The 24230-nt window shown below is 37.0% G+C and overlaps 4 protein-coding genes across 11 annotated transcripts in view; 1 reads left to right on the forward strand and 3 right to left on the reverse strand.

Annotated features, from left to right (window-relative positions):
- Window positions 1–5593, forward strand: part of LOC111792430 (protein DETOXIFICATION 45, chloroplastic-like) — a 6800-nt gene extending 1207 nt beyond the window's left edge. The window contains exons 2-13 of one of the 2 annotated variants that reach the window (XM_023673891.1): window positions 667–812; window positions 1666–1809; window positions 1932–2023; window positions 2309–2444; window positions 2705–2801; window positions 2881–2981; window positions 4151–4314; window positions 4415–4486; window positions 4593–4709; window positions 4809–4904; window positions 4990–5111; window positions 5506–5593. In XM_023673891.1, the coding sequence (XP_023529659.1) occupies window positions 667–812; window positions 1666–1809; window positions 1932–2023; window positions 2309–2444; window positions 2705–2801; window positions 2881–2981; window positions 4151–4314; window positions 4415–4486; window positions 4593–4709; window positions 4809–4904; window positions 4990–5111; window positions 5506–5569 (1351 nt within the window). In that variant the 3' untranslated portion in view covers window positions 5570–5593. Of the gene's footprint in view, window positions 1–666; window positions 813–1665; window positions 1810–1892; window positions 2024–2308; window positions 2445–2704; window positions 2802–2880; window positions 2982–4150; window positions 4315–4414; window positions 4487–4592; window positions 4710–4808; window positions 4905–4989; window positions 5112–5505 lie in introns of both variants that reach the window. The other variant, XM_023673890.1, reaches the window with a different exon arrangement.
- Window positions 4482–8332, reverse strand: LOC111792424 (SEC1 family transport protein SLY1-like). Of its 2 annotated transcripts, XR_002814794.1 has the most exons (3): window positions 8136–8332; window positions 5871–8008; window positions 4482–5194 (listed from the first exon to the last, which is right to left on the reverse strand). XR_002814794.1 is itself a non-coding variant. In XM_023673881.1 (2 exons), the coding sequence occupies exons 1-2, from the start codon at window positions 8164–8166 to the stop codon at window positions 6180–6182; spliced, it is 1860 nt and encodes a 619-aa protein (XP_023529649.1). In that variant the 5' UTR covers window positions 8167–8332; the 3' UTR covers window positions 5712–6179. The 2 variants fall into 2 exon arrangements, 1 of the variants encoding a protein (XP_023529649.1); XM_023673881.1 differs by lacking the exon at window positions 4482–5194 and having other exon boundaries at window positions 5712–8008.
- A 1387-nt stretch (window positions 8333–9719) lies between these two features.
- Window positions 9720–15652, reverse strand: LOC111792444 (protein LAZ1-like). Of its 6 annotated transcripts, XM_023673911.1 has the most exons (10): window positions 14996–15652; window positions 14133–14308; window positions 13984–14040; window positions 13232–13340; window positions 12852–13036; window positions 12677–12765; window positions 11826–12087; window positions 10888–11148; window positions 10612–10663; window positions 9720–10502 (listed from the first exon to the last, which is right to left on the reverse strand). In XM_023673911.1, the coding sequence occupies exons 2-10, from the start codon at window positions 14247–14249 to the stop codon at window positions 10429–10431; spliced, it is 1206 nt and encodes a 401-aa protein (XP_023529679.1). In that variant the 5' UTR covers window positions 14250–14308; window positions 14996–15652; the 3' UTR covers window positions 9720–10428. The 6 variants fall into 6 exon arrangements, with proteins under 6 accessions (XP_023529679.1, XP_023529675.1, XP_023529676.1 ...); XM_023673907.1 differs by lacking the exon at window positions 10612–10663 and having other exon boundaries at window positions 14996–15642; XM_023673908.1 differs by lacking the exons at window positions 10612–10663; window positions 14996–15652 and adding an exon at window positions 14782–14960.
- Window positions 15653–17125: 1473 nt separating this feature from the next.
- LOC111792433 (ubiquitin domain-containing protein DSK2a-like) lies at window positions 17126–21412 on the reverse strand. Its single transcript, XM_023673893.1, has 8 exons — window positions 20869–21412; window positions 19226–19981; window positions 18484–18689; window positions 18275–18388; window positions 18046–18104; window positions 17723–17751; window positions 17555–17644; window positions 17126–17475 (listed from the first exon to the last, which is right to left on the reverse strand). Exons 1-8 carry the CDS (start codon window positions 21116–21118, stop codon window positions 17327–17329), a joined length of 1653 nt encoding a protein of 550 aa, XP_023529661.1. The 5' UTR covers window positions 21119–21412; the 3' UTR covers window positions 17126–17326.
- Between the last annotated feature and the right edge of the window lie 2818 nt (window positions 21413–24230).

Below are 24230 nucleotides of genomic sequence, written 5' to 3' on the forward strand. Positions count from 1 at the left end.
AAAAAAAAAAAAAAAAAAAAAAAAAAAAAAAAAAAAAAAAAAAAAAAAAAAAAAAAAAAAAAAAAACAGAAAACGGATAAGATAAGATTATTTAAAAAAAAAGAAAAAAGAAAAAAAGAAAAAAAGGGTAAAAATGGGGACCGTTCTTGCATGCAATTAAGTGTATTGAGACGCTTTGGTTGTGATGAACATTTTGTATCATTTGTGGAACATTTATGACTCACTCATAACACTTACTTGGACGTATCTCAATCCATGCAACTTATGGGAGTTATCTCCAAATTTCAACCCTCTTCACTTTCACCTTCACTTTTTCTTTTTCAAATTCCAACATTCACTTATAGTAATGATCTAAATGATTAGGATAGGATTGGTTACTTCCCGTTTCCCGTCATAATCGTTGTAATCGTTGTAATCAGTGTCGTAATTAAACCTTTAACCTTTTTTTTAAATCTATTAACGGTAGGTTTGATCTTTCTAAATAATGTGTGAGTTTGCATGTGTGAAACTCAATTAAACGACCGCTAATAGAAAGGGTTGATAAATAAAATATAAACGATTGATCGATCGTATCTCAGAAGCTTCTCTTACCAAAAAAGGAAAAGAAAAAAAAAGAAAACAATTATTTTCAATTATAAGGCCTAATTTGTGATGTTTGCAATGCAGGGTTTGGGGAAAAAATGGAAATAATGATGAACAATCTGGGGATGATGTTAAATATGAACTTGTAGTTCTGTGTCTACCTGCAATGGCTGGACAAGCTATGCTCTTGGCTGGACAGCTTTTGGAGACTGCTTCTGTTGGAAAATTAGGCATGCCTTCTTCTTTCCCCCTTTCCTCTATTTTTTTTTTTTTTTTTTTTTATTTACCTCGATGACTGTTCAGTGAAGGGTTGATAGAGTTGAACTACCGACCGCTAAAACGGTAATATGATGTCTTATCCATTGACTTCATGTATGTTGATGTTGGCTATGTGACCATTAGTTTACATGATAAATTGATAAGTTGGGCATATGCTCTATCTTTTGGCCCTTCGCNTTTTTTTTTTTTTTTTTTTATTCATTTACCTCGATGACTGTTCAGTGAAGGGTTGATAGAGTTGAACTACCGACCGCTAAAACGGTAATATGATGTCTTATCCATTGACTTCATGTATGTTGATGTTGGCTATGTGACCATTAGTTTACATGATAAATTGATAAGTTGGGCATATGCTCTATCTTTTGGCCCTTCGCCTATCTGCTTGGCTGGTAAACTACCTTGATCCATCCCTAGTTTCGATTCGTTATGCTAAACACCTCTCATCTACAATGGAGTTTACTTTTGAGAGTGTGCCAATATGATCTTAATGAGGTGTGGGACTTTGCATCTAATATTCGTTAGGCTTCCTTGTTCGGGTCTCTTCCTAAAAGGGGAGTATGTAAGCTATAGAATCTCAAATTCTCCTCATGGAAATCCAACGATGCAAACAGCTTGTTGTCATCAAGTGCCACTTTTCATATGCTAGATGAAGGCTTAGAATAGAATCGTTGGAGCTCTTACGTTGTTCCTATGCAACATGAAGTACATTAATGTTCGATAAACTATCATTTTAAACACGAAAAAGTTGAGTTGATTTAAGATAATCGTTGTTCATATATGCCCGTTTTTTGAACATTTGTGCAGGTGCCTTGGAGTTGGCTTCAGCTGGTGTTTCCATAAACATATTTAACTACTTATCAAAGCTTTTTAATGTCCCTCTACTAAGTGTAGCTACTTCCTTTGTTGCTGAGGACATTTCAAAGCATGGCTTCCAACATCCTTCTTTAGGTTCTCTTCCAATGCTTTTGTTTCTACTTTTTTTTCTTTCATAACTTTCATACCATTCTCAAATCCACTTTTCATGGAAGCAGATTCTGTGCAGAGAAAGCACTTACCTTCAGTTTCTACAGCTCTTGTACTGGCACTTGGAGTTGGAGTTTTTGAGGCTTTAATCCTTTACTTTGGATCAGGAATTCTTCTGAATGCCATGAGTATTCCTTGTGTAAGCATTTGTTCGGTTTCCTCTATTTTCTCTCGAGAGTTTTAGGTTAGATACAAGTTGAGTTATGAACCTTTTTGTTCGTGTCAAGTAGATTCATGAACTCCTAAAAGTACTGAACTAGTCCTGTGTTAGTAAGTCCTCGAGCCTCTAAGCTTGATTTGTGAATTTTAAAAGTGTCGGATAGAAGACAAATCTATTAAACACAAAGTTGAAGGCTCGAGAACTTAATTGACTTATTTGACATGAACTTAAAAATTTACTGACTAATTTATCTTGTCTTAACAGGGGTCATCTTTGCGCATTCAAGCCCAAAAATTTCTCACACTTAGAGCCCTTGGTGCTCCTGCTGTTGCTCTTTATTTGACTCTTCAAGGAGTTTTTAGAGGGTTTAAGGATACCAAAACTCTTGTTCTATGTCTAGGCATGCATCTATCTATCACACTTAGACTTATACTAATGCCAAAGTTTGTGTTTTAGTAATTCCTTTTTTGTGGTTACTTCCCGGTTTAGTCTTGAAGCTCTTATGTTCGTATCCAATAAGTCCTCGAACGGTAACAGATATCCATTAGAGTTTAAGTAGGACTTGAAAATGCTTTATAAAGTTTAGTATTAAACTCGTAATTTAACCTCATTTTTTAGATTCTTATTCGTTTTCGGGCATGAATTTGTATTAATTGGCAGGAATTGGCAACTTTTTGGCTGTCTGTCTTTTTCCACTATTGATTTACTATTTTCAATTGGGCGCAACTGGAGCAGCAATTTCCATTGTAGTGTCTCAGTACGTTAACTTTCCAACTGATCTTCTTATGTGTTCTCTTATGGCCTCCAAATTCTAATGAGTTGTGTTCATGTTTCAGATATGTTATTGCTTTTCTAATGATATGGTTTTTAAACAAAAGGGTTGTACTGCTATCGCCAAAGTTTGGTGCACTGCAATTTGGTGAATATATGAAATCTGGTAATTTCAGAACTGTTTTCTTCTTCTACTTCATACTTTGGAGAAAGTTTGATATGAACAAAAATATGTTGTTGGGAGTGATCTCTCCATTGAGCTTTTCTTACCATGCATTGACCAAAATTGGACTTCGTTTCTTTGCAAAGAATAGACACAAGGAGACGCTTAAAGAGCTCTCCTCCACCTGTCCTTTCGAGAGAAGGGGAGGTTTTCATGGAAATTGGGAGTGTGAGATCCTACATCGGTTGGAGAGGGGAACAAAGGGTGTGGAAACCTCTCACTAATAGATACGTTTTAAAATCGTGAGGCTGACGATGGTACGTAACGGGACAAAGTGGACAGTATCTGCTAGCGGTGGGCTCGGGCTGTTACGAATGGTATCAAAGTTGGACATCGGGTAGTGTGCCAGCGAGGACGTTGGCCCCCCAAGAAGGGTGGATTGTGAGATTCTACATTGGTTGAAGAGGTGAACGAAACATTCCTTATAAGGGTATAAAAACCTCTCCCTAGTGGAAGTGTTTTAAAATCATGAGAGGAAGCATGGAAGGGAAAAGCCCAAAGAGGACAATATTTACTAGTAGTGGGCTTGGACTATTATTACAAATGGTATCAGAGCCATGCACCGAAAGATGTGCCAATAAGGCTGTTGGGTCCCAAGGGAAGGTGTATTATGAGATCTCACATCGGTTGGAGAGGAGAACGAAACATTCCTTATAAGGGTGTGGAAACCTCTTCCTAGCAGATACATTTTAAAACTGTGAGGCTGACGGCGATACGTAACAGACCAAAGCAAATAATATTTGCTAGCAATGGGCTTGGGCTGTTACACAAATGGGGGTGTATGTGCAATCTTCTAGGGTTTATAGGAGGGAAATAATAGGAACTAGGCTCGAGTGATTTTTGGACTTTCGTAGAGTCTTAAATTTATTTAACAAGAGCTCCTCTTCTTTAGCTTGACTTTCTTTTTCTAAGCTTGCCTTATATTCTTTCATCTAAATCATAATATTTAAACAGTGAACTTAATGTTATCTTACCACAGAAGAAGAAAAAATGATGTCAAACACAATTGCTATCAACATTTTAGAGAAATTTGTTTTGGAACAAATCTATAAACCAATAGACTCAATAGCCATTGATTTCCATAGTTTGATTAGATGTGTACCTGCCATTAGGTAGTTTTCTCTTTGGAAGGACTCTTTCCATTCTAACGACCATGACAGTAGCGATGTCAATGGTCACTCGTCAAGGTGCAGTACCTATGGCTGCACATCAAATATGTATGCAAGTATGGTTAGCAGTAACTACTCTTACTGAAGCTCTTGCTACTTCTAGTCAGGTAAACATTTTTTTGAAATAATGAAGTCCGAAATTGAGGATGTTCTCACCATGGCTTTATCTGTTTTTCTCCTTGACATTGAAATTGCGTACACTGATAGGTTATAGTTGCGAGTGCTGCATCAAAAAGAGATTATAAGACTGCAAAGAAAGTTACAAGCTTAGCCATAAAGGTACAATTTCATTTTATTTGTGTATTTGTGTCACTACATTCCCACTGGAAGTCTTTTGAAACTTGACGTTTCAACAAATGAACAAGTTTATATGGATTTGGTTCAGGTAGGCTTGCTCGCAGGTATCATATTATGTGCAGTCCTTGGAGCATCTTTTCATTCTTTGGCCCCTTTGTTCACCAAGGATCCTCAAGTGTTGGAAATTCTTAGAAAGGGAGTGCTGGTAAGTTATGCAGTTTCGTTTTGAACAGAACTCGTCCTTACTAGGTTGAACCTTTTCATATATGTGGCTCACAGAATGCTTCCATCGAATCTTGTACAGTTTGTAAGTGGCGCTCAACCTTTGATTCCTCTAGCAACTCTCTTTGATGGTTTGCATTATGGTGTTTCGGACTTCCCGTATGCAGCTTGGTCAACGGTAAACATTTTCCTTCATAGTAAAAGATCACTAAAATGAAGTATCCTTTTCTCCAAAGTGAAGACAAACTTGTTGGTTATATTAGGTGGTGGTTGGAACAGTCTCTTCATGCGTTATGCTTTATGCTCCTTCCAGTTTTGGTCTCTATAGGACATGGCTAGGCTTGACACTCTTTATGGGCTTGCGCACTGTAGCTGGTTTTGCCAGGTACAATCTCGCTCTTGAACTCAAGGAAACAACTTTATAGCCTATAGAAATAGATCCTGTACTTGTTTTCATTCTTGAAGGACCTGACAACCAAAAGTTCATCACATAGAATGAGCAAATCTTATGATGATAGGTCATCAATATGCAAGATTGAAGTTCGAAATGTGAAGCTACCAATAGTTTTTAGCTCATAACCAAGTAGTTAGATGGGAAAATTATGCAGAAGTGCTTGCATTCTAATTCTATCCTTGGATGCATTTTATCATGATACTGAAAGGGATAGTCAATGTTAAGCTCTGGAATTCAGATAGATGATAGACCATTGATCCCTAATTTTCATGTGATTCTTCTCTACAAACATTTATAACTTCCATGCGGTTGTTTTGTTATGCAGATTGCTTTCAAAAAATGGTCCATGGTGGTTCCTGCACAGTAATTTCCAAGTTGGAACATACTAAGAGTTGTAGTTTATGATATCAAATTTCTCATGCTCTCATTTGGTTTTTGTCCTCAAATGGGTCGCTTCCATCATTGCTAGGGAGTCAAGAGTACTATTTGTGTATGATCAAGAATGCTAGTAGCAAATAAGATGGTATGGGATTCAATAAGCCATGTATATAAATATAATGTACTTTCTGTTCTTTACTTGTCCTAAACAAAATAACGCGTGAAGCATAAATGTTAATATAAATGGAACTACTAAGCAAGGAAGGCTCCATATATGTGTGTAATACGTAACAAAATGTCGAGTTGACGTACTCAGTAAGTTCATTCCTTCAAGCTGCAGACAGCAAAATTGGTTTTGTTAGACGGGTCTTGCTCATCGAACCTCTACTTTTGCTTCGAATCGACTGAACCTACCCTATCTAATAACAGAAAGAAGAATTTCCAAGAGGCTCAGCGGTGACCAACTTGGGATCACGCAGGCTGCTCGAGGGTCAAGTATAGATCAATAGTAACCGTAGCGTTCTATATTGACTGACAGATTAGAACTCCACCACTGATATTTCATTCAATCAAAAACTAACTCCAAACTACTGATTTAGAATTCTACACTAAGGGTATGAACTAATTACTTGAGGATACAGAAGCACTGCCCAACCCCATCTTCTGCCCCAACAGCATAAGCTGCTCTACAAACTCCTCTCCAGTTAGAATTTCTGTTGTACCATATACAACATGTTTGGGAGGATGCTGACGCAGGGAAAGTTCCTGCAGACTTGCATACTCTATGTAATTACCCCCGCCAATCATAAATACGATCGCTTCCTTGAAAGGTCCTTTTAAATGGCTGCTGCTTGTTCCAGCACTTGACCTTTGAGCACGAGGATCGAGAACGAGATACGAATCAGTTTCAGGATTTGGTTTTCCCTCCATCAAAGCCTCCACAGTCCTTGTTAATGCAAGTTGCCTATCACTAGATAATAGATTTTTTACACCAGCAGTCACAGCACTAATTGATTGTCCGTATAGCTTTTCAGCCCAATTGACGATGTTTCCCTTGCCAGTGGAATTTGCAGATGCAAATGAGACGTTCAATGATTTCATCTTCTTTACATATTGAAATGCACTAGTGTTAATTTCCAACTCCTTTAGGACCTCTTCCATGGCTTCAACTTCCGATTGATTAATGTTTTCAGAAGAGATTAGATACACGACAGCAAACCGAAGCTTGTCCATCTTAGTGCCTTTACCTCTTAGCAAGTCCAAAAGCTCATTCCGATCAATGCCACCTCTAGACATTATCTCGTTCACCTTCTTCGCATACGAATCAAGGGATCTTTCCTTAATCTCACCAAGCAAAACAGTAGCAATATTCGTGTGCTTGTCGATGATTTGCTTCCGCTCGGTCAACTCAGGCAATGAGTTAACCGCCTTCATCAAATGCTTAGTGTTACCTATCATATCTGCTCCATCAAACTCAGCCTCAGCAGCTCCACCAGTCTTCCTATTGACCTCATCAACATCCCTCTTGTATTTGTTCAGCTGTGTCTCAATCTCGACTGCAACTTCTGGGAATTCCAAGAATCCATTAGCCGACCAAAATGGATCCGAACTATTCAACTCATAATTCATTCCACCCTTTTCACTCTTAACACTCAACCCATTCAATTTCAGCCCAAGAATGTCGTGCACCAAAGGTTGGTATCTAAAATCATGTTGAATTCCAACAGACAACTCAAAATTACGATCAAATAAACACAGAATCGGGCGCTGAAAGGAGCTCATAAACCCCCCACCTTCAGAGAACAAGTTGTTCTTCGATAACAAGTGATCCCTTAACCTTTGATCCAACGCCATGGCAACCATCTCAGCAGGCCCCCCTCGTGGGCACCTAATGATCGGCACTACAGCAAGCGTAGCCAAAACACAGAACAACCCACCAACAATCTTCTCCACAATCTCTTCAATCTCACGATCCCCTGCCGAGGGATCATTCAATTGCACATAACTAGACCTCTGACCTAACGAAAACAAATTATCTTCAAGAGTAACAAATTCCAAATACTGATCATGCACCTTCGCAATTCGCTGAATCGAATCCGATTTCAACGTTTCAGACGCGAGATCCTCAAGCAGCGGCCGGGGAACAGAGGAAGAGAAGTTGAGGAAGAAGCTATCATACAAAGAACGCGAAGCATCAGCAACGATCCGATCGATATTATGCTTGGTTGCTTGAACAAAGTAAACAGCGGGGACATCGTGTACAGGCTTACGGTCCTTGTCAATAAGGAAGTAAAGAGTAACGCCATGTTTGCGTAGGTCCTTGACATGAATCAAAGGAGAAAGAATGTTTTGACAGAACCTGTCGTAGATCAGGATCTTGTAAACCTCCTCGTTGGCCGTACCCGTAGCGGTAACAGGCTGGTTCAGATTCAACATACGAATAATGCTTTCTGCAATCAATCAAAGACAGAATTAGCTCAAAGAAGATCGGAGAAATGGAATCCGGCGTAATCGAATACTTAATATGTATGGTTGATTGGCGGGAACTGAGACTTAAGGAAGAAGAAAAGGACTTACCAGTCTGCTTTTGGCGGAGATTGAGAGCCATAGCAGAGGAATCCGATCGAGCTGTGAAGAGAAATGAAGAGTTAGAGATATTGAGGCGGCCGGAGATGGGATCGTGAGGGAGAAGGCGACGGTGGGTTCCTCTGCGTGGTTTCTCTAACGAAGACGAAAAGTAAGGAGGCGACGAAATAGTGGATGACGATTCCACCTTCTTCAATACGACGCCGTTTCATACAACGACTTCTCTATTTTTATTTAATCTTTTAAAATTTGGTAATAATCTAGTTTTTTAAAAATTTATATTTTATTTAAAAAGTAATTAGATGATTATCTAATCATAATTTTTTAAATTAAATCTATAAATACCACTTTTATCTATGTTTTCAATAACCAAATCAAGTTTATTGTTCGGGTGACCTCGTACAATATCCATTTTTTCTATTTATAATCAAACAGTATAAGATCACAATATCGACATTTCCTATTTATAATCAAACAATATAAGTTTCCTATTTATAATCAAACAATATAACAATATAAGATCATAATATCGACTTTTCATGTTTGATTAAGATCACAATATCGACTTTTCCTGTTTATAATCAAACAATATAAGATCATAATATCGACTTTTCCTGTTTGATTAAGATCATAATATAATATCGACTTTTCATGTTTGATTAAGATCACAATATCGACTTTTCCTGTTTATAATCAAACAATATAAGATCATAATATCGACTTTTCCTGTTTGATTAAGATCATAATATAATATCGACTTTTCATGTTTGATTAAGATCACAATATCGACTTTTCCTGTTTATAATCAAACAATATAAGATCATAATATCGACTTTTCCTGTTTATAATCAAACAGTATAAGATCATAATATCGACTTTTTCTGTTTATAATCAAATAGTATAAGATCACAATATCGACTTTTCCTATTTATAATCAAACAGTATAAGATTACAATATCGACGTTTCCTGTTTATAATCAAACAGTATAAAATCACAATATCGACGTTTCCTGTTTATAATCAAACAGTATAAGATCACAATATCAACGTTTCTTGTTTATAATCATACAGTATAAGATCACAATATCGAAGTTTCCTGTTTATAATCAAATAGTATAAGATCACAATATTGACGTTTCCTGTTTATAATCAACATAATATCGACATTTCCTGTTTATAATCAACACAATATCAACATTTCCTGTTTCTAATCAAACAGTATAAGATCACAATATCGACGTTTCCTGTTTAAAATCAAACAGTATAAGATCATAATATGGACTTTTCCTATTTGTAATCAAATAGTATAAGATCACACTATTGACTTTTCCGGTTTATAATCAAATAGTATAAGATCACAATATCGACTTTTCATGTTTATAATCAAAGAGTATAAGTTCACATTATCGACTTTTCCTATTTATAATCAAACTGTATAAGATCACAATATTGACTTTTCCTGTTTAAAATCAAAAGGTATAAGATCAAATGAGTCTCTTCCAAAAAGCATATTCAGACCAAGTTCTTCGTTTCTACGTAACGACTCCGATCAGTACGTGTGCAGAAAGTCGAATCTATAGTAATATGAAGCTTCTCCGATTCCAGGAATACTAAGTTTAAAGATCGTTAAACACATCAATCGATAAGATTTTAACAAATCTCTCTACTAATATCTGTCCACCCCACAAATAAATTATGCAAAACATACCAATTCTGTCACTCATAGGCAGCTATTTACAAGAACAGTAAGCAAGCCCCATAGTTTGTAATCATGATAATACACTAAAAGCCATAGATTCATTTATCCTCTTTGCACCAAGAAATTACCTTGGCATTTGGTGAATCTCCTCCCCATCATTGCCATGCCATAACTACATTTGGAGATGGCTCACACAGCAGAAATTCAGGCATTTGAAACTTCAATACACATCTCTTGATATGTGAACCACAACCAGCCTCTTTTTTTCTTGCTTTGTTATAAGGGCAGTAAGAATCTATTACCTTTTACTACTCTTTGGTGATCCACCGGCGGCCCCCGACTTGGTACTTTCCATAACCAAAATCGCTGCTGCTTTCTCCGCCGCTTTCTGCACTTAAATAACCTGACTTTCGACGGTTCTTCTTTTCCCTTACGACCCCGCTATCGCTGAAGCTCCCATTCAGAAGGGGGTCGTCTATTCCTCGAATAACTTTTCGTGTGGGCGATGTGATACAACTATCATCCTTGGTTCTTCTTTTATCCTTGTCTCGTTTCTTAATGTTTTGGGAGAGCTTCTGTAGTTTTTCATTGAACTTTGTTATTCCTTTTTCCACAGGTTCGACTGCTTGGTTTACTGTGAATCTCAGGTCGTTCACAATCTGTAAGCATGTTCAAATGGTAATTTCAGCAAGTACAGATTGCTCAAGTTAGTAAAGAAATATAAATACGTCAAAGACCCGAAATCTTTATTTTCTAACGTAAACCTACATGACTTTTCGTGTAAGAGCTCTCTATTGTCTTCCACAGGCTCTTCGGCCCACTGAAAGTAGTTAGGATGATTAGTTGAAAAAGAGAGTATAAATCCCGTAGTGCTTAGTTTGCTTACTTTAAGATAGTTTCCCATGTTTATCTACTTTTCCATGACAATATATAGGTATGTATGAACATATGTAACCTTAGGAAGCAAAAATCCCCACAGACATTAATCCCAATCAATTAGAGAAATCAAGGATCTAATATGTAGAATGAAGGGAGAAAACTCACATAACCGCCACCACCGACAAAGACATCCCGGACGCTCTCTTTGATTGTCATTCCCATCCTGGTATCTTGGTTTTCTACGTCGGGCTGGGGCAGGCGTAACTTGGTAGGACGCTCGCTATCCCTGATCTCATCTGGATCTAAAGGACAGTCGGCAGATGCATAGTCGCCAAGAACAGAAACACTTCCAGTATAACGGTCTCCCATAAGTTCGTATGGTTTTGCTGGAAATACATATAAGTGAATCACAGAAGCAATGGCCATCTGTGCTGGATGAATTATAGATGTGTTAGAATTCAATCTTGTGAATATGAGCATCAACAATCAGATGACACAAGGAGAATACATCTGTTTATTTCTTACTACTAAGAACCAGTCTTCACTACAATTAACCACTCCAAGCTACTTTCTTAAAAGAACAAAACAATGCTCCATGGGAAAAGAAATGGTTGTTTTTATTATTCAGTTAAATTTTGATACAAATTGTTGCTTTCGGGAAAGGTACTCCATGTATTATTTTACATTATAGTCACATATTGTAACGGCCCAAGCCCACCGCTAGCAGATATTGTCCTCTTTGGGCTTTCCCTTTCGAGCTTCCCTTCAAGGTTTTTAAAACGCGTATGCTAGGGGGAGGTTTCCACACCCTTATAAAGGATGTTTCATTCTCCTCCCCAATTGATGTGGGATCTCACACATATACATGTATAGATATACAATAAAGGATGACTACACATAATAACATATATATTATAAACGCTTTATCGACCTAAGAGGGTAAAACAGCAAGGAAAGAAGAAAGGCAACCAAATCAAAGGGGAAAATGGCTTTTGAGAAAGAGGTAATATTATTCGTCGAGCCTGACGAGAGTTGATCAAAGGTGCCGTGATTAGATCCGAAACAGCGGGGAAAAAAAGGACTCAGGTGGAAGAAATGGCTACCTCTATACAAATGATGAAATCTTGTACACTTGACTTAAACTGTAACCCTTGGGCTACCGGACTCCTGAACAAATCAAGGGCAGATAGGAGAGCAATTCCAACACCTTGCCACCAAGTCAAAAACACTATAGATTTAAACATCAAAAACTTGGCCAGTGGTTTTATATGTACCAATTCCTCCTTTGTAACTGCATAGAACTGAATCAGGCAGTACAACGCCCATGATTGACTGAAATTTAAAACCACTGCCATATAGGGATACCTACAAAATAAATGCTAAAACCATCAACCAAAAAATTTGGCTGTAGAATCTCCAATACTTGTCAACCATTTTCGAAAGGTAACAAAAATTTACTTCCGCGCTATGCTCCTAAAAGTAATCCATAAGATAAAATAACGAGCCAACGAGGAAAATGAATTCCGAAATTCAGACTACCACATGCAACTTTATCGGTGAATTGAGACTTAATCAGCTAATTAAAAAACATAACCAGTCTAGAAACAAGTATAAAAAAACTAATAGAAATAAAATAGAACCTCGACATGACCAAGGATCATAAAGAAACATATGCCCACGTGTTAGATCTATCGCAATATAGTCCACAGATGCACACATACAATTGACAGATAGATCAAGTCAAGGGGTTGAAAAAACAAGAACATACACATTAGTGAATCAAAGTTAACAGTGACAAGATACATAAACTAATTATCCAAATACCATGTCCAAAAGGAAAAAATGAAAACCCCATCACATGAATAGATAAAACAAATTCAAAAGTTAAAACACAAAGTTAGTCGAATGTGAAGGAGAGTAAGCAACAACAGAGATACTTGAAATTTTGGTTTACCCGCATTTGTAATTAAAATCTCCTTCACAGTAAACGCCAAAGTTCTCAAGAACTACAGCCAAAATAGACGTTAGGGACTTTATCAACATCTGTCATGGAGAAAATCCATTAGTCTTCTTTAATCGTATTAAAAGGCATTGGATAACAGAGCATCAATGGTCAATGGCAAGCGTACATATTGGACGATTCCAATTTTGATAACACGGTAAACCCATCCACCAATTTTCCAAGGCTTTAAGAAAAGGTTCATGGGGAAAACATGCTTGATGGTTCCCTTCTCTAGGCTATGTTCTAATAATGGTGTCTTCGTATTTAAACGTCCTTCTCTATCCAAAAATTCAATGGTCCTTTCTTCCCCACCTAGTAAAAATAAAAAATATATATATATAATAAAGGGGTCAGTAGATGGTTTGATCCATGAGAAAACTGCAAGAAAAATTTGGAACTTTGAAGATGAAGAGAAAAAATGAATAAGTTCGGACTCCTGCAAATTTAGAACCATAGCTTCTGTCATAATCCTACAATACTATCAGAAATACTTTCCAAAGAACGTACCCAAGCAAGCAACCAGGTAACGTCCAAAGCAGTACATGGCAAAGGATTCGTAGCAATCTCGCAGTATCTCAAGATGAACACTTATTGATGGGTACACCAATGATACAAACTGTTCACAATAAGCCAAGTAAGATAAACAGAGATGGTGTGAATTTGCACACAAGATATCTATTGTCAATCCTCTTAATAAAACTTCTGATAAATAAAATCAAATCGATTGTCAATCCTTAAAAACAAATCAAATACCAGCAGCAAATATCAAGTTGATTACAATTTATAATTCTAAGATCCAATAAGAACCTTGAAGATACAAGGTCCCACAGTTATAGACTGCATATATGGAATACATCCTTAAAAATGTAACATTCAACTGCTCAAGCAAATATTCTCTTTAGATGTGAACTCTATTTTGAAATAAGGTTATGTAGCCCAACCCCACCGCTAGCAAATATTGTCCTCTTTGGGCTTTCCCTTTCGGGCTTCCCCTCAAGATTTTTAAAATGCATCTGCTAAGGAGGGGTTTCCACACCCTTAGAAAGAATGTTTCGTTCTCCTCTCCAACCGATGTGGGATCTCACAAATAATCAGTTCAGTTGGACATAGTAACTTCTTGCTATTTCAACCATAAAGCTTTGATTAAGGGAGGTTTCAGATTACTTGCACCCAATAAGGTGATATAAAGAAAATAAATAAGAAATGTATCTACAAATATTTGTCAAGTCATAACATGAAGCATTCAGTAAAGAACTTACTGATTCTACACCATAAGTTGGCACCATTAGGATAACACCAATCAAAAACTTTTGCTCCTGAAAGATGGCAACCAGGAATAATTATATTCCTCGAAAGAAAATGGGAAAAATTAAAATACAAGGAAAGCATCTTCAATGAATAAGAGAACCTCCGGATTCTTATATGCAGAAAGGTGCCCAAACAACAGATAAAGTGATAGAACAAGCGATAAAAACACAAATGCAGCAGCAGCTAATGTTGCCCATGTTGGAGGTGTGTAGGTCATTGATATGTTGAAATAAGTCAATATCTTCACTCAACAGCTTCACCTCTAATCTCTACTGCCTGAATTCCACATAAAGAAAGCATAAAAAAATTTCAGTTCACCAACAAACTTTTTCAATAGAAGGAAGGAGGAAAACATATCAACCTTTTGAAACCCACCAACAATGTTATTAATACGCACAACCAAGGAGGAAAACATATCAACCTTTTGAAACCCACCAACAATGTTATTAATACGCACAACCAAACATCCTCAACAAATCACTAGGCCTGTTTAGTTTCTGGCTTGAGTTTTCAAAACTCCTAAACATTTTATGAACTGATTTCACTGCTATATTGCAGCTCCGTAATACAAGATGACTGATAGCAAATCTTCGATTTTAGATAGATGCATCAAGGGTTCATTTCAGAAAGATTAATTTAATTTCGGACAGACCTAATTTGCCTCAACTACTCCTATGAAACAGGGAAAGTTCTAGGGAATCGATTTAGTTCGCTGGGAATGACCCAGTACAAATTTGTTCCCATTTCACCTGAATAGCCAAAAAGGGTACAAATGCCACAATTAACCGCCACGACGATGGAAACCGAGTCAGCTCCGCCAAATGGATGAAAGGCAGAGGGAAAATGGAAATCAAAGTTTCTAATTCTTGTTAGATACTGATGAATTTTGGGGAAAATCCAGGAATTACGAATCAAAAGTTGAAAAACTCTAACGGGAATGAAGATGATACAACAGAAAATCACCTTGAAACTTGAGAAGCATGAAACAGAACAACAGAATAGTCGATAAACGACGCCCTAAAGCTTCATCCAGCTGATTGGTCAGAGAGACGTAAGAGAGGAAATGTGCAGCAGAACCACGGGGAGGGCACGTGACTTGGGAGTCCTGTGCGTCCCGTTCACTACAACCGTGGGGGAAGAAAATTTCGGCCCAATTTCCAGCCTCCAACGGACCTCAATCGTTATCGTCTCTTCCTGTCAATTCCTATAACCATAAATCCACGAGCAAGCGATCTTCTTCACTCTCGGCCGGAATGACGCACATCATCCACCGCTGCAGCAGCGGCGGCGTCGGCGGCTAGCCGGCGTTACTTGAACCGCAGGTTGATTAGATTAGACGTAGCTTTTCACAACGAAACGTCCGCCGTTAGAATCGGAACGAAGGTTCTTAGATTTATCATCTGAAGATTCTAACAAGATTTTGAAACAGTGTAAGAAGAGAGGTGGAGATGGAATATGTGAATTTGGCCTCGCCGGCAACCGGCGGTGCGACGACTTGCAGCAGCGGCACAAGGGAATTGCTCTCCCTCCGTGTATTCTTCAGTTTCGCACAAAAGTGAATTCTTGAGTTCAGAGAAAAGTTTGTTTGAGCTCTGTTTTTCAATTATTTTTATGTTTTCTTTTTAATTTTCAATAATCATTAGGTTTTATTTTTCTTTGTTTTAATATTCCAATTCAAATAAATCATTTTTTTTTTAGTTCAAATAAATGAATTTTTAATTGGGAAATTAACTTATGTAAGGTTATTTATTATTTATATATTTAAATTCTATTTTTATTGTTTTTTTTTATGTGATTTTCTTATTTTCAAATAATTCTTTATAAAGCTTAAAATTTAAAGAACCAAATTGATAATTTTTAAAAAATATTTCAAAAATCAAAATATTTATTTTAATAAGTACAAAAAAGAATAATAAAATGAACTAAAACCAAAATCACAAAAAATAAAATAGTATTTAAACCTTATTCAATTGGTACGAGAATAGTTGTGAACAATATTTTATCTGATTAAGTGACACGGATCTCGAGTAATCTCTTGAGATAACGAGCAACTAATTCCGTCTCGACTAATCTCTCAAGATAACGAGCAACTAATTCCGTCTCGACTAATCTCTCAAGATAACGAGCAACTAATTCCGTCTCGACTAATCTCTCAAGATAACGAGCAACTAATTCCGTCTCGACTAATCTCTCAAGATAACGAGCAACTAATTCCGTCTCGACTAATCTCTCAAGATAACGAGCAACTAATTCCGTCTCGACTAATCTCTCAAGATAACGAGCAACTAATTCCGTCTCGACTAATCTCTCAAGATAACGAGCAACTAATTCCGTCTCGACTAATCTCTCAAGATAACGAGCAACTAATTCCGTCTCGACTAATCTCTCAAGATAACGAGCAACTAATTCCGTCTCGACTAATCTCTCAAGATAACGAGCAACTAATTCTGTCCCGACTAATCTCTCGAGATAACGAGCAACTAATTCCATCTTGACTAATTTCTCGAGATAACGAGCAACTAATTCCGTCTCGACTAATCTCTCGAGATAACGAGCAACTAATTCCGTCTCGACTAATCTCTCGAGATAACGAGCAACTAATTCCGTCCCCACTAACCTCTCGAGATAAGGAGCAACTAATTCCGTCCCCACTAACCTCTCGAGATAAGGAGCAACTAATTCCGTCTCCACTAACCTCTCGAGATAACGAGCAACTAATTCCAGTCTCCACTAACCTTTCGAGATAACGAGCAACTAATTCCGTCTCGACTAATCTCTCGAGATAACGAGCAACTAATTCCATCTCGACTAAACTCTCGAGATAACGAGCGAGCAACTAATTTCTTCTGATCCTGCCAAATTTAGTTGCAAAGTAACTCGTAAGATATTAAATCCCAAAGAAATAAAACCGAAAGTCGGTATAAGAACAAGAACCCACCAAAGAAACAGAGGAACAAAAGGCAACAGAAATCAGCATGATCAAGCTCCCAAGAATTTGAAGCATTTTAAATGTATTTACAACTTTTTTTTTTTTTTTTTTTTTTTTTTTTTTTTTTTTTTTTTTTTTTTTTTTTTTATATATATATATATAGATATATAGATATATAGATATATATATCTCTATCTCATGGGGCATTTCAATTATTCAGATTCCAAAACATAACCTGTATATGTCTGTGGCATGTGCAGCTGTGTTTGGTTGGTGTCTGTAGATCTAAATTTGCACTACTACATATCGTCTAGCATGATAAATCTCAATTCAATTTCGAAAGAAAAATGGTAGATCGGTTCAGTTTACTGCCCGAGATTTCCCAGCAGTCGCTCGACAGCAGCATGTACGTTCCCGGACGTAGCGCGTAGAGCTCTGATGTTCTCTTGGGTGTCGAAAAAACCCATCTCTTGGAGCTGTGAAAGTTGAGTTGCATATAGTTCTTCTGGGGGCACTGCAAACAAGGTTCATTTTGATTTTATGTATGAGGGAGAACTGGAAAAGAAGATAATGTAACAAGCAGATGATCGAACCGTTCGGATTGTTCGGAGTAGCCAACCCACCGGCGCCAAGCCCACCGAACAGGCTCATCAACATCTCCAATCCAGCAGTGTTAGGAACACCTATAACTTACACGACTTAGAAACGTCGATGATGCTAAAGAAAACAAACATCAATTTAAAAGTTATCCTTCACCGTACCTGCAGCAGTGCCCGATTGAGCAGAATCCCTGTAAAAAGCAATGAGTAATTAAAGAAAGAACGTCGTGTGAAAATCCGTTCAGCTCTTATCATACAATTTACAAACTTGCTCAAATTCTACAAACTACTAAACTACTGAACTGTTACTAGGCCACAGAATTTGTTCTGGATGAAGTTTGATTATATAAGTACGAAAAACAGTTCTGATATACGATAATGAGACTGCGGACTTCAATATAAAACGTGATCCCGACCGCAGTTTCGAACAGCCTAGTATTTGTGCTACATAATAATGTAAATTTGAGAGAGAAATCCGGACTTACTGAGATGATGGTTGTCGATTTAAGGTCGAGAAAAGTGACTGCTGAACTGATAGCATTTGCTGCAAGCAGGAAATGCAGAAATGAACCAAGAAAAGTATAAATGTATTGTAATAGAAAAAATAATAGCAATGATATCAATAAGCTACTATGAACCATCGTCACCATACAACGAATGCCTATTAATGAAATAGTCACATGGATCGAGTGTTGAACGTCTGAGAAGTTGTACCTGTATCATCTCAGGATTAGTTAATTGGCGAACGAACTCGGGATTTTGCATCATTTCTCTTAATTGAGGATTCATATCAACCATACCCCGCGTCTGTGGGTTGAGATTGAGGATCTGTAGTTCAAATCAAAGAATATATGAATTACGAAACTTTTCAAATGGCATTTAACTAATTTAGCAGAAACTATATCATCATATAAGCACAGCACTTGATTCATATACTGAGGATTGGAGAGCAGGCTCTGCATCATCTGTGAAATAGCCGGGTTCTGCAGAAACTGATTCAACTGAGCTACATTCGGCGTGCCACCAACAGAACGTTCCACATTTGTGCGACCAGCCCCTCCTAAACCCCCAATACCAGGCCTTGCATCACCTACTGGAGTAGGCTGTGTGGTTGTTGTCTGAGTTCCTCCTAGAAGTTAACATCGAAATATGACACCATTCAGTAAAGATGTGATGGACTTTCCATGTTAATAGCATGAAGGAAATGGGGAAGTTTGGTTCCTAACTGAATGGTATGAGATTCAAATTTACAATGGAATACGCCAAACAAGCTCCGAAGAACGAAACGAAGATAGAGTCATGGGCTTAGTTTGGGCAAAAGAAATATTATAACATAGTAGGAAAGAACTCAAAAACAAAAAACCTACTAGAAAGTAAATAATAAGTGACTACGGATAAGCAAGATTACCTTCAGATAACAACCACATAAAATTATAAATCTTATGTAAATATAAAGTCAGATAAAAAGGAACACTAGATTTCCCATTCAAATTCCAACAGAAAGCAAAAAGGAAAATGTAAGTTAAGTCATTTGAATGCAAACGGGCGTTTTCTTGCAATATTATGAGCGGAATAGAACAAAATTGCAACCAAAGTTGTACTTAACTAGTCTTAAATAGGTATAAGAAAGTAAGTGGCAATGGTTTAGCACTAGCATATTATTACCCCAGGGATTAGGAAGCGGATTCGTATTCGGAGCAGCATTTTCGGTTGTTTCCGATCCTGTAGTAGAAGAATTATTAGACTCGTTCCTAGCTTGTGCACCCCCTTGGTTTGCCAGGAGAGCTGCAAATGGGTTTGAACTCGAATCATTCCCAGCATTTCCAGTCATCGTTGTTGCATTCAGAAATGGCTCCTGAACATTTTCATACATCCGTCTCAGCATGTTAAATCCCTCAGGAGAAGATTCGATGTTACTCATGGCTCTGTCAGTGTTTCTCATCATCTCTCTCATGAGTTCTGGATTCCTTGCAGCCTCTAATGTCTGCCGAAGAATACCAGGGTCATTGAGTATATGTGCAAGCTCGGGGTTCCTGTCAATAATATCCCTCATCTGAGGATTGCTCATAATTAAGCTCCGCATCATGTCAGGGTTATTCATCAAGTTCTGGATTGCAGGCATGTTCATTATTTCCCTCATCATGTTTGGATTCTGAGTCAACTGCTGTTGCACTTGTTCAAACTCGGGAAGTCCAGCTCCACCGCCACCGAGAGAATTGAAACCTAGTCCAGGAAACAAAGATGCACCAAGGCCAGCATTTCCAAAAGCATCACTCCCAGTGGAACCAACACCTCTTGTAACACCGGGAGCAGTAGCAGTCTCAGAACTTCTACTATTATCATTAGAAGCAGGTGCAGACGGTGCTGACGAACCTTGGGGAAACCCACGAACCAGGTGAATAGTATGATCTGCCTGTAACCCTTCAAGAAGAAAGGTTAAAAAGATGTGAAGTAAATTTCAGGTCAATGCCAATTACAGCACAAAATGCCAGAAAGCTAATGACACAAGGTCAAAGGGTTCTTGTAGTGCACACAAGGCTACAAATAACGGACTAATCAGTGTAACGTGACCTGCATTAATCAGCCTGATAACAAATAGAATATACATACAAAACTCGGCCAATATTCGCTATAAACATAAAAAACCCACCACTAGGAATAGAATGGAAAACAAAAGCTTGAACTGTATATCTGGATACAAATATATGATTGAATGTGTGGGCACCTCACATTATGTAATGCATATTTGATTCTGAAAGAATAAGATAGCAGACTTAAAACATATAGACCAACTTGAGAAAGCCAAGAAAAGAGAGGATCATCAGCCAAAATGAAGATTCTAACATGCCTTTACCGATTCGAAATCAATTTTGATTGTGCAAATTTGTGTTTAAAAGTGTAAAACATGAAAAAGTATGTTTCGTAATCTTAGTTTAAAGCATGTTAGAGCGTAGTTTTGAACGTGACAAAAGTGATTTTAACCAATTCAAAATCATTCTCAAAGAATGCTTATATGAAAATCACTCACAAACATGCCCTTAGCTCAAGTTAAACTTTGTACCCAAAAAGAAAAATGAACATTCGGGGACAAATGTTACAATCACATAAACTAAGCAATTCCCTTGGAACAAATGACCTCAACAAAGACATGAAAAGCAAAATTCACATTCACATATCCTTCCAAAGTGGAAAAATCTCAATTCTAATGAACAGGAAACTTCGTACACGAAGCAGATAAAGCAAAACGAGAGTTACCCACCATACCTTAGTCCAAAACTTCCAGATTAACAAAGAAAAAAGGAACATACCATAACTGACTAAGGTCTGATCGTCCTTCAAGATGCGACCCTTGTAGATCAATCGCTGTTGATCAGCTGGAATATCACAATTCTGAGCAAGAATTGATTTAAATGTCCCAACCGTGGAATCAAGACTCATCGTCACCGAAAATTTCGAACCATTAGAACATCGAATATTGACAGAAACACCAACTCCACCTTCTTCACCATCGCCACCGCCCTCAACCCGGTGCTCGCTGGAATCACCGTCGGCACCCATATCCCTTACACGCAGATCGATCAGCAAAATCAACCTCGAAAAAGAAAACCAACACTGACCCTATCCCAGAAGAAACATGGAAAACCCCGAACGATAACGAAAACCACAGATTAAAACGCGAGAAAAAAAGAATAAAAATACTGTTAACACAAAATCAAATTGAAGTATTTACTGCAGAAAATGGGAGAGAATTGAATGAATTGAGAAAGGTAGGTGGAGAATTGGAGAAGCAGTAATGAAAAAATCGCGTCAGATGAATGTGTGATTTGAGAGATTCATGAAATGAAATGAAAATTGATATTTCCTTCTTAAATCGGGTCTGGATTTGCTCCTTCCATTCCGGCATGATAGGGTTTCGATCCTTGGGCCTTATTTTGGATTTTTCCACATGTTCTTGGGCTGCAACAATCTGGAAAAAGAACATGACCAGGCCTCCTTTTTTTTTTTCTGTTTTTTCTTTTCTTTTTTTTAATTTATTTCACTGAAAAATAAAGCACCCACAAAATCTAGTTGACCTATTATTTTACATCTTTACCCTTATACCTAACCCGACAATCGACTCTTCGTCTTATGGAATTCGTAATTATCTCGCTTCATCTTACTTTCTTTGACAATCCATTACGACTCCGAGCGACGAGAATAAGTACTTCTTTGTGGTGGCTTTGGAGTCAGAATTGTCATCTCGAATGTGCAATAGATCCATTCTCGAGATGGAAGTCACAAGCTAGAGATGAGAACCTACCGAGAGTGAGACATTTGAAATCGTGTTCTTTGAAAGGACTATTGTGAATTAGCACGTGAGTGCAAATAACGGTTGAAATAGAGGATGGGCGTGGATTCAAATATTTTCACTGATGTTGCCATGTTACGAAGCATTTCTCAAATATTTTAATAAATTACGATTTAGTGACTTTGGAACGTGTGAGATAAAAAAAAAAAACGGAAATTATTGGTGATGAGGAATCAGTAGATGCACCCGATCATCCCAACTATGTTGGCATAACCTTAGCATCCTCATCATCTAACTCATCCCGAAGTATTATTAATTAAATGATTTGGATTACATTCAATACCATTAGTTAGTAGATTCTCGAACTCTTTCATGACATCGAGATTCTCGTTAAAATTATACGTCGGCTTGACCGCATCGAGAGCTTCTCTTGAAGCTCGTCTTTGTTCCCTTACTGAGTATTCCTTTGGAGAAGCTTGTTTTTGTTCAATTGTAGAGAATGCCTTTCGAGCAGCTCGTTTTTGTTTAGTAGACCATATATTTGGAACGACAACATTTGGAGCAACTCGTTTTTGTTCCGGTAATTTCTTTGGAACGGTAACCTTACGAGAAATCTTATGCTTAGACTGAAGTGCTTGTTCAGCTTTTGAAATAGTATTACTGAATTTATTCTTTAACATCTCTACTCGAGCCGTCTTTGTGGGCGATGATACTTGTGTTGTAGTCCTTAGTGGCGGAGTTTTGAATAGGGATGGTTTAGAATCCCCATTAGATTTGTTGGTTCGGACCGCGGTTGATGGTCTTAAGAAGGTTGTAACATTACTCGGCATAACCATACGGTTTGAGGAATCGTCGGTATGGTATCTTCGCTTTGTCTGCATCATCCTCATCTTTTGAATAATCGCTTGAGAAAGAATCTAAAAAGAACATGAAAATCATAAAAATCCTCGTAACCTCACACAGTTAAGAAGCTTAAACGAAACTCATATAACTAAACTCAATGATAATTTCAATGAAATTTAAAAAAATTATCAAGATCGATTCAACCACCATCGATATGGACCCTATCGATGGGGATCGAGATGACAAGATGAGATGCAACGTTGCATTGAGAGACCTTGGCTCGAGTAGAGGCAAGGTCGAGCCGAATGACTTGGCCTAGTATAGAGCCAAGTAAGATGTGTCGCAGACGATTGAACATGCAAGTGCAAGCGGCGTGTGTGGTTGAACAAGTTTGGATTTCGCACAAGCAATGTTCGATTGGCGAAGACAAACCTTGCCTAAAAGTCCGACGAAGCCACAAAGCCGAGGCGAAAAATATATATGGGGCTTAATTCCCCTTAACGCGCACGGTAAACAATGTGTGTGTATATATATATATATATATAAACCTAACAAATCATTTCCTAATTTTATATTATTTTAATACAATTCTAATGTACGAATAATTTCACGCAATTATTTTTTTTCCTTCATAAAATATGTATATTTAAAGTTATTTCTTTTAAAAAATAAATATAATACAACATAATTTTTATTAAAAACAATGTCAATACATAGGGAAGTATCTCTATGCGTATGAATATACAATATGCATTAGATCCCTCTAATTCCATCTTATCGTCTCTTTCGACACAACCCTCTAATCTCATCTCTATGTTACATTAAGTAACACATGTTCGTTGTGTATTTATATTAAAATCATTTTCATGCTCTTAGGGTTGTGTCATGTCTCTATCTATCGACATGATGCAATATGACACTCATCATCATATAACATGCTTAATATGGAAAACAACTACATATTAAGACAAACGTCATGCAATCATCATACTCATCATATCACCATAAAGTGCATATTACAACACGTATTATACATACAAAAAAAAAATTCAAAATAGTGATAAAAATATGTACGAAAAATCATGATCTATTTACGGAAAAAAAATGATGATCTATTTACGAAAAATCATGAAAATATAATTGAGACAATAATAGCAAACGATAATATGTAATAGAAATATGTACATAAATAATAGCAAACGATACCATTACAGTCAAAATAGAGATCAGACAGAATGCATTGAATAAGAAACTTAAACATACCAAAATCGATCTGGATACCGGTAAGAATTTTATCTGAAAATTGGAAGGTGATAGACTGTCGAGAATAGAAAATAAAATAATGGTATAATGTAATAAACTTATTTATTTATAAGGTAGAAATTTGATATTTTATTTTTTTTTATTTATTTATTTAATTTTAAAATGGTTGATTTTATTTTATTTTTTTTCTTTTGAGATATTTGGAAGGATTTTACTGTAATTTTTTTTTTGGTTTTTGATATATTCTTTAAATATTATTTAAATAAATCAATACAT

Source organism: Cucurbita pepo, chromosome LG04, assembly GCF_002806865.2.
Source record: "Cucurbita pepo subsp. pepo cultivar mu-cu-16 chromosome LG04, ASM280686v2, whole genome shotgun sequence".
Lineage (NCBI taxonomy): Eukaryota > Viridiplantae > Streptophyta > Magnoliopsida > Cucurbitales > Cucurbitaceae > Cucurbita > Cucurbita pepo.